Below are 9,755 nucleotides of genomic sequence, written 5' to 3'. Positions count from 1 at the left end.
AAGGTCTCAGTCTCACTCTGAGTCTGATTCTCAGACAAATTCATACTATCACGTGGGTCCTGCACGTGCCATCTTTCTTCCCTCTCTCCCTCTCTCATTGCCCCTGCACTGCACCGTCGGTGACTATCATCCAAACATTCTCACCGTTTGATTAATCCAACGGCCTCTTTGCCGTTTGACCTTGGTCCCACCACTTTGACTTTCATGCTTTCGTGTTCTATTATTCAATTAGCAAGGAACTGATATTTTTGGAGAAATATTAGATTTTTTTAATTGTTTAATGATGAGAATATTGTTAAATTATTAAATGATATCCATCATGAATATTACTATGTGTAGTTATTATTAGATTTTTTTTATGAAAATAATTCGTGATAGATTGAATTGTTCATTAATGATTATTAAGAAGTTTAGTCTCATTTGTAATGTAATAAACATTATAACAATGTATGTATATTTAGATTGAAAGTATTTTTTTTCTCACATTTCTACAATTCTTTATTCAAGCTAGTTTGTTGAGGATGACAAAAAGAAGTGTACAATTATCTTTTCTATTTTCGTTCAGTCTAGATCTTTTATGCGCTCAAAAGGAAAAAATAAAAACGTACATCTATCAAACATGGTGATAAGATGGATTTCATCTTAAAATGACAGTTTTAAATTTGTAATTAAAATTAACGCTTTTGCTATTCTTGCTAAAATTTGATTAAGATTCCCATAGAAATAAATTACAATATTTAACACTACTGTTAAAAACCTCATTTAAGGTACTATTAAAAATAATTTAATTAATTAAAATATAAAAAAAATAATGTAGACAAGATTGTGAATTTTTAAAATAAAAAAATCAAATATTTTTATTTTAAAATAAGAAGACAAATAGTACACATTGAATAAAATAAAATGAGATGACCAAAATTGTATTCAAGAAGGAAAAAAAAAAAAAAGCAACGGCTAAAGAGATAAGCATCGGACGAGTTTTTAACTGGCAAGCACTAGTAGAAGAAGAAGAAATTAACTAAAATTGATTAGTAGAGGAGAATTTTAGTATCATACGGAATATCATACATCACCAACCATTATGAAAAAAAGTCACATTTCGTAATTAATATAATATCGATTGAAATTCACGAAGCAAATTTTCGAGATTTTAATGTAATCCAATAAATACTTGTATGAAGCAAATTGTTGACGACGTCATACGAAGCGAATTTCCGAATTTATTGGCTTTCATCATCATACACTACAATTTTTAAAATAATTCTTATCACCACTTAATAGTACATGACATACAATCATTCTAATGTAAATACGTGCCACATCCTACATAAATTATATATTTCATTAATTTCGATTTAATCAACCAAGATAGAGTATAACAAAATAAAAACCATCGTTTTCATCGAATACCAAAACTGTCTTAGGTAAGAGTACTATATTAACATCCTTCAGATGAGTCTCAAATCTCAATAGAAGAAACAATGAATTCAAAAGCAAAAACCACTCAGTCAAAAACACTAATTTGAATTTGGAAAAATAAGAGGATTACACTATTTGACGTCTCGTAACAAATTTACCACAAGTACATACCAGACGAACAAGAAAACCATTTACACGAGAAATTTTCAATTCCACGAGCAATCAGTTGCTGCAACACAATCGTCGTTCTTTTTTCCCACATTCATAGTTGTAGAAAAACCTGCCTAAGTTTCTCACGAGCTTCACGAAAGCAAAACGCAAGAAAAATCTGGCAAAGAAGCCAACTGTCATAATTTCCTCAGCAGCAATTACAAGGACATCAACTGCAAATTTATTTATACTTACCGCACAATTACACAAGCAACTACCACCTGTCAAGCTGCAATTAACTTCTTTAAATGGAGAACAGCATGAACAGGCGTTATATAACACTGCAAGGGAAAAAATTGAATTACGGAGAGAAAAAAAGAGGTGTATCAGTGTACAAAGCCCAAGGGGAAACCCCCAACCAATCCCAAAACATGAGGGAACCGGGAAAAATAACTTCAAAAAATACTCCCAGCGAAAATACAAGTTCTGTAATCACCTAAAAATTCTTGAAACATATTGCTGCCCAAGTACTCCTGAACAAAAGCTTGAAGACAAAGGACCAGGAGGAAGAAGGCCTGCAAAACAAAAATTATGAAAACTAAGAAAATTGTAAACACTAGTAAGAAAATTGATGCATTATTTAATAGAGGAAAATAACAAACCTTATCTTTTTATTCAAACAAGTTGCATTCTATAATACTTCATTGCCCAAAATTCATCTCCGAGTATCTGCATGGAACATAACCAAACATTCATCAAGTTTATGTTGATCTAATTAAAAAATATGCCAGCACTATTACCCCTAGAATCCAAAGAAAAATACCCCTTCCCCCTCCCCCTCCACCCCCCAAAAAAAGGTAAAACCATGCTCAAGCATTCCCATCGCAGCAAAATTCATTTAAGACGACCAAAATGAAAATGTTTCCACAAATAAACTTACCTGCGGGGCTTATTTTGCCTCTGTCCAAACTCATCATTTACAGGCTCTGCAGACAGATCAATTCCAAAAAATAAATTAACTTCCAATGGTAATGTGTAAACAACATCAATGGAAAAAGAATATCAATGTCTTACCTGATTTCTGTGGTGATTTCCATTCATTATTAGCTTTATTCACATTATTTTCCTTGCTGTAAAGATTCAATCATGAAAACAGAAATCACAAAACCAGAAAAAAGGTACAGCAACATCAAACCTAGCATGGAAGAAAGAAAAGCATGACAAAAACCCATTACATTATGAATCCTCCTCTCCCAACCCCACGAGTTCACACAAAATTGAAATAAAGTATAAAGATCACCATTCAAGCCAAGCCATGCAATTTTAAGAAGTAAAACTACAAGAGTTCATAGTAAAGCTATAAAAGTACCAACCTTGAAATAGCTGTTGCAGATGTTTGTCCTGATTGTCGGGCATGATAAGCACCATCAACAGTGAGATAGGGTGGACAATATGTAGCCCCTAGAGCACCCGCTGCCCCTAAAGCACCCGCTGCCCCAGTCAAAACTGGTAGCCTAAACCAAAAAAGGAACTACTTAAATAGTGTTCCAAAAAGGAGCTAAAAAGGAACACAACAAAAAGTAAATGAAGACACTTCTAAGGATATTTCAACCATTAGAGTAGTTAAATATCATATTGATTATAAAATTCTTAGAAAATTGCAAGTGCGCACCATAGACAAATGAACACAGGGAGATTTCAACCATGTCAACATCTGGAAAAATTCGGTCATTAATATCCTTACCAGGTCATTTCAGAGTTTCCCAAACCAAGTTGAGGCTGACCAACATATCCAGGAAATGCCATGCCAACAGCAGGAACTCCTATGCCACCGGGATGTTGCCCTCCAAATTGCATAACTGTGTCCCACCAGTGTGCCAAATGAAAATCAGCAAAATTGATCAAAGAAAAAAAAGATCTGCATATGTTCTGAAAGGATCACAGGTACAAACGCAGCCAAACCAAGGGGATGTTTATAAATCAGGACACCCTCACCACAAAAAACTCATCTGTAACACAGTAAATAATATAACAACTTGACTTTTCACAGACTAGTAATGCTGCTATTCTACCTTTATGTGCATGAGAACATGGTATTTCAACAACAGAAATGCAAAATTACAATAAATATATTGGATCCAAATTTTCCACTAAGTTGGCACTGTTGACACTTATCAAGAAAACAGCTTATTAAAAACTGACCGGGCAAGAAGGTTGGGAAGTTATGATCTCCATGAGTACCACTGATATTTCCAGCAGTCCCCATAGCTCCACCATAAACAAAAGAGCCCCTTCCACTACCCTGTGGAGCTCCCCTTCCCTTCCCAACCAATGCACCCTTCAATTTATCGGAATCTGAAGCTGCATCAATTTCTCCAGAATCCAATGAACTAATCGCGCTGGATGTTTTGGGGGGAGATGAAGCTTGAGACCCACTACCAGGTCGATTACCAACCTGTGGAGCAGGGGCTTGCAAAGAAGGTGAAGTTCGCCCTGGAGCAGTTCTTTGAATAGCCGGGAGTTGTGTTGGATCAATTTTACTTGGTTGATTATGAGAGGTAACAGGCGGATAATTCATCTGCACTGGTACTGCTCCACTCCTCCCGTGACCTCTTGGATGAGCAGACTGAGAAGGATTAACTCCAGAAGATCCAGGTAGTGGAATATGCATATTGTTAAAAGCCTTTCCAACAGATGGAGTGCCAGGCCCATCAATATATAGCTTCTCCATGCTGACATGATCAACAACATTCTTTCCTCGAAGAAGTACATTGTTCTGTTGAACCAAAAAACCCTCATCCACAACACCAGGGCGAACAATCCTGCCTGTACCACCCGTTTGGACATCCCCTTTTGGTGCCACACTTATATCTTTGTTGGAAGAACTCGAAGGGTAAAAGGGGGGGGATGCATAATTCAAATTTGATGCAAACACTTGTTTCTTAGCAGGCACAGGATCAGACTTCGAATTAGAGACAGGAGCAAAAGTTTTTCCCAAACTAGCATGTGATGCTTTCTCTGGCTGCTTCCCAGGTCTTAGAAAATAACAAAACAAAATTATGATCAGAAAGCCTAAACATGTATATGTTGCACGAAATCCTACAAAATACAAAGTACTCACTGTTTATTTTGCACCTGGGATGCTGAATCATTGTTCTTATTAGTAGGCTCATACCTCTGGGGTCCTCTCCCTCGCACAACACTCTTTGGTGCTTGAGTTTGATTGCCTCTGTTATCATACCCTTTCCGGCTACCTCTAACATATCTTCCACTGTGGTCAACACCTCGTGTTTTACCACCACGGCCTCGAAAATTACCCTTAGAAGGTCTCCTTCCCTAAATTTTATACAGAACGCATTAGCAAGGTTTCTTTCACTTCAACAAACGAAAAAAAAAAAGTTCTACTACTACATATTTATAAAATCATCACCTCTTTATAGTGCCTTTCCTGCAAAGTAATTTCCTCAAACTTATCATGTCCCCACTTCCTATCATCCTTGGACTCCCACAGTCTCCTTCCACCACGCATACGCCTTTAAAACACAAAAGAACAAAAAACAAAACAAAACCATAAAATCAACCACGTGACAGTACACACACACGCATATTATGCAGAGGTCTGAGTGAAGATTTAGATACCTGTGGCGTGCACCGGCATTGTCCCTGAACCTATCATCGTGCATATAAAAGGCTCCAGCAGTGGGCACCGCAAATGGTTCATTCTCTTTCTTCTCTTCTTCATTTCCATTCCCTGATTCCTCCAAAGGGGCTTTCACATCAGCATCATCGGAATCTTTAACCACTGTGCCATTAGCACCTCCTTCATGTTCATGTTCATGTTCAAGTCCAACCCTCTCTTCTCCTTCCTCTTCTTCTTCCTCCTCCTCTTCCTCTTCCAACTCTTCTTCGTCATCATAATCTGCCACGCCGCCCTCGCCGTCGGAGTCATCGGAATGAGTTATCCGGCGATCGGCGGTGGCGGAGTCTCTTCCGTCAGCGTCGGCGTCACCTTCTTCGTCATCACTTGCCTCACGCCTTCTCCGCATTGCGAGCGATCTCGTGGCCTCTTCGGGATCACTCTCGTACTCGACCCCTTCTTCAGTCGTCGTAGCCATATTCCTAAAACCCCTCAAAAACCTAATCCCGAAAAAATCTGAATCAATCGCAAACACCAAAACGCACGAAAACTTTGTGGAGCGTCGAATAACGAAGAGGAACCAAAAGTGAATGAGCGCAGTCAATTGGAAACCCCAAATCCAAAGGGGGAAGAAATTGGAGTGCGAGAATGAAGGGCTAATTATTTGGTGGGGTGGGTGGGTGAGTGGTGAGAGTGGAAGGTAAGGGTTGCGCCTTGAGAAAACGAAACCCTAGTCTTGGATAATTTTGGGAGATTTTGTTGATTAGTGTCATTGGCAATTGAAACCGAGAGACGAAGAAAAAATAAGGGCAGGGGTTTATGGTGGAATTATCTTATCATCCGGGGTATTTCAGGAAGTTCAATGTCGGTTCCGGATTTGGGAGTAAAGATTGGTTTCTCTACTGTACAGTACTGAATTATGACATGTGGCTCCAAGATATCGACTTTTTTTTTTTTTATCAAACTGGGTATTTTCCTAAAACAATTTATGGAGATGGGTATTTTTTTAAATTATTTATCTGTCCGATATTATTTTGATTTTTGCCAAAGGTGTCACTATGATATTTGATACCACTTTAGGTATCCTGTCAGTGAATGAGATATCAAATGAAGATTTGTTTTGTTGTTTAGTTTGCAAATGAGATATCATCTTACTTGGCTTCACCCTTTTATATATATATATATATATATATATGCTTTTTCTTATGTAATTCTAATATAATTTTTTATTTTTAGAGTTTAATGATTATGCACATATAATTTTATATTGTTAATTTATAAAAAATTATCATTATTTATGACTTTAATGTCATTATTATAAAAAATTCCAAATTTATCATACACAAATTTTTATTGAATAAAAACTCTCAATAGGTAAACTATTTCTTTTGATTAGTTGTACTCTTATGTTTTCAATTATTATCTCTTTCTATCTAAAATATTTTATTTATATCTCTAAAAATAAGGTGTATTTGATAAAGATTTTAAAAGATTATTTCAGCATAAAAAATATTATTGATTTTAAATTTTAAAGATCATGTAGAAATATTATGATTCATCATATTTTTTTATAAGATTTATTAATAGTTTGAATTTCAGTGAATTTATATTATAAGAATTTAAAATATTTGAAAGAATTTTATATATTTGTAAGATTTAAAGGAATCCTATGGACTTTTTAAAATATATTCAAAATTACAAGAGTTAGTAAAAATAATAATAAAAAATTATGAAATTTAGATAAAAAAAAAGTAAAATCAATATATATTCTTAAAAATCTTTTAATGGCTAAATTGATTATATTTTTTAGGTTCTCCTATATTAATCCTTCTTGCAATAACATATTTTCATTATTGCTTTTGGATTTGAACAGTAGACTTAAAATACACGTTGAATTTTTTGTTTTTTAGTTACTAATGTCATTTCATTGTAAATTCAATGACATATTTAAATGAGATGTAATAATAATCATATACTAAAAGGAAGCGATAAGAGTGAAAAAATTATAGAAAGATTATTGAGTTTTGAGGAGGATAAAATTAAGGATGACAATCACAAAAATATTATGTCGAGCAAATGATGGACATAGTCATTGTATGAAAAAACATGATTAGCTTGAACACATAAGACAAATATTAATTTAATTTGCTAAGCAAATAGAAAAGTGCAAACGGAGAAGTATATTTGGCAAACATGTATGGCACACATATTGGAGAATATTATTTTTTGGCAATTGTTCACTATATCTTTCAAGTGAGTAGATCTCGTTTGTGTGTTCAATGTTGAGTTAAAAAGAGAAGAGAGAATTTGTGTAATTTGTGTGGTAAGAGAAAAGAAAGTTTGATAACCAATAAAAAAAAGCCTAACAAAATCTCAAGGGTTTAGATGAGATGATTGAATATGTGTTTTATACTAAAAAGTCATATGAACACACATCTTGAACTATATTTTTCAATACCAAAAAACTTTTTTTAAAGTTATAAAAAAAATTAATTGAATACCACAGGATTTTGTTATATTTTTTGAAAAATTTTAAAATATCTAAAAAATATATCGAATAGAGAATCAAATATCTTAAAGATTTAATTTATGTCATCCTAAAATATTTCAAACCTATCACTATCATGACCACCACCACTGCTATTGTCAGGATCATTTTTGCTGCAACTGTCATGGTTACCACTGTCAACCGTTATCACCATCATGATTGTTGTCATCGTTATTTCCACCACAATCACCACTACAAGCGTTGTCGTGACCATCGTCATCGTCACCAACATGATCTTCATTGTTGTCACCACTATCGACAATGGTGGTGGCAACACCAACAAAGATTATGTTGGTGACGACAATGATGATTACAGTGGTAGGTGTTATTGTGGTGATGACCTTAACATGAATTTTTTTTCTTCTATAAATGACATAAATTAAATCTTTAAAATATTTGATTTCATGTCTTGTACTTTTTTTTAGAGATTTTACAGTAAAATAAAACTTTGATTTGATTTTAAAATGTTTTGATCATGACTTTTTATTTTAATATAAAGGTTGAGATTAATCATTTTTTTTATCACATAAGATGATCAATATGATGTGATACGTCTTTATTTAATATATATCTAAACTATAACTTATATATCAATAGGTTATTTATCTATTATAAATTTTAGTTATAATATAATTTAAATATTTAAGCACATTTATCTATTATAAAGTTTAATCATATAAAAAAATAAAAACCACCACATAAAATAAACTGAATAATATTTATTTTAGATTTTTTTTAAAAAATTATTCAGTTATTTTAGAAATTAATTTCTGAAAAAAGTTAAATTAATTTGTAAGTTCTTGAATTATTTGAGAATTTTTAATTAGGACAATAACCTGTTTTTTTTTATATGGGTTATAGAACTTGTATTTTTTTTAAAGTGAGTCTTTTTGTCTATTATTTAATTTTAGTCCCAATAATACTTTTTTAAATTTTAAAATTAGTCTCTTTGAAAAATATTTAATGAAAATTAAATGCAAATAATCTACATATTGCTAGAAAAGAAATAAAAGGTTAAATTTATTATGAAGACTAAAACAAATTAACAATTGATCAAAATATATATAAAGAAATAACACTAAAAAATCACTACCAACAAAGTCAAAAAATGAAATTTTACAACATTTTTAAAAAAATAAAATTATAACGACCAAAATCAACCCATAACATATTTAAACCTTAATGGTTACTTTGCTTTTTCAAATTTAAATAAATAAATAATTAAATGAATTAAACAGGTTCATCCAACCTTCAAACAAATTCATTATCTGCTTTCATTTATTTTTTCCATTCCAAAATGATTACAGCTTTAACCTTTTCAAAAAAATTCAAAATTAACTGATTTCTTACTTTTTAATGAGATGTTAAAATATTTATTCTAATTTTGCAACTAAGATAATATGTTGCTCTATATTTCACTTTTTCTGTTCCAATAAAATAGTTAGAAATAGTTTTTTCTCTTTTTTCTTCTTTGTAATTTTGTACTCCTACATCTCTACGCAAGCAACATTTCTCCACGTTCAGTCATGTAAAAAAGAAAATAGGGAGAGAAAAAAAGATCTTTTTTCTTTCTGATAAGTAGATTGTTTTCATAAAGAAGGAAGACTATAACCTACTAGTGAGATTTTGTTTTCATAAAGGAGGAACACAATAACCTACTGGTGATTGTTTGATTAGCCTGCTTTACTTTTCTTTCTTACATCCCACTTTCTCATCCCAGATTACAGTAGAAGCTCCCAAATTAAATTAAACAAAAAACGTTAATTATATACAATTGACTTAATAAATTTTATCACTTATATTAGATAAATTCCAGCAAAACAGAATATGCAGCACTATATCTAACTTAGCCAATTGATATTGATGAGTGGAAACCCACAAAAAAAATAAAAAATGCAAGGTTTAGGTGACGCTAACTAGGTGAGTGAGTTGTGCTCTATTTTTTTTGTGCTGCCGATGACTGCAACGGTTAGAAATGAATATCTTTGAAAAGTTCACAGC

General features: G+C 32.8%; 1 protein-coding gene across 2 annotated transcripts; it reads right to left on the bottom strand.

The window, feature by feature from the left end:
• Nucleotides 1-1,374: 1,374 nt before the first annotated feature.
• On the bottom strand, nucleotides 1,375-6,012 carry LOC114374555 (protein MLN51 homolog). Of its 2 annotated transcripts, none has more exons than XM_028332215.1 (12): nucleotides 5,209-6,012; nucleotides 5,000-5,102; nucleotides 4,691-4,905; nucleotides 3,772-4,604; nucleotides 3,314-3,428; nucleotides 2,943-3,083; nucleotides 2,644-2,699; nucleotides 2,510-2,555; nucleotides 2,232-2,298; nucleotides 2,066-2,144; nucleotides 1,825-1,910; nucleotides 1,375-1,747 (listed from the first exon to the last, which is right to left on the bottom strand). In XM_028332215.1, the coding sequence occupies exons 1-9, from the start codon at nucleotides 5,682-5,684 to the stop codon at nucleotides 2,271-2,273; spliced, it is 2,013 nt and encodes a 670-aa protein (XP_028188016.1). In that variant the 5' UTR covers nucleotides 5,685-6,012; the 3' UTR covers nucleotides 1,375-1,747; nucleotides 1,825-1,910; nucleotides 2,066-2,144; nucleotides 2,232-2,270. The 2 variants fall into 2 exon arrangements, with proteins under 2 accessions (XP_028188016.1, XP_028188017.1); XM_028332216.1 differs by having other exon boundaries at nucleotides 4,745-4,905.
• Between the last annotated feature and the right edge of the window lie 3,743 nt (nucleotides 6,013-9,755).

The sequence above is a fragment of the Glycine soja genome, chromosome 11, assembly GCF_004193775.1.
Source record: "Glycine soja cultivar W05 chromosome 11, ASM419377v2, whole genome shotgun sequence".
Taxonomy (NCBI): Eukaryota; Viridiplantae; Streptophyta; class Magnoliopsida; order Fabales; family Fabaceae; genus Glycine; species Glycine soja.
This window is presented reverse-complemented; position numbering and strand designations above follow the sequence as displayed.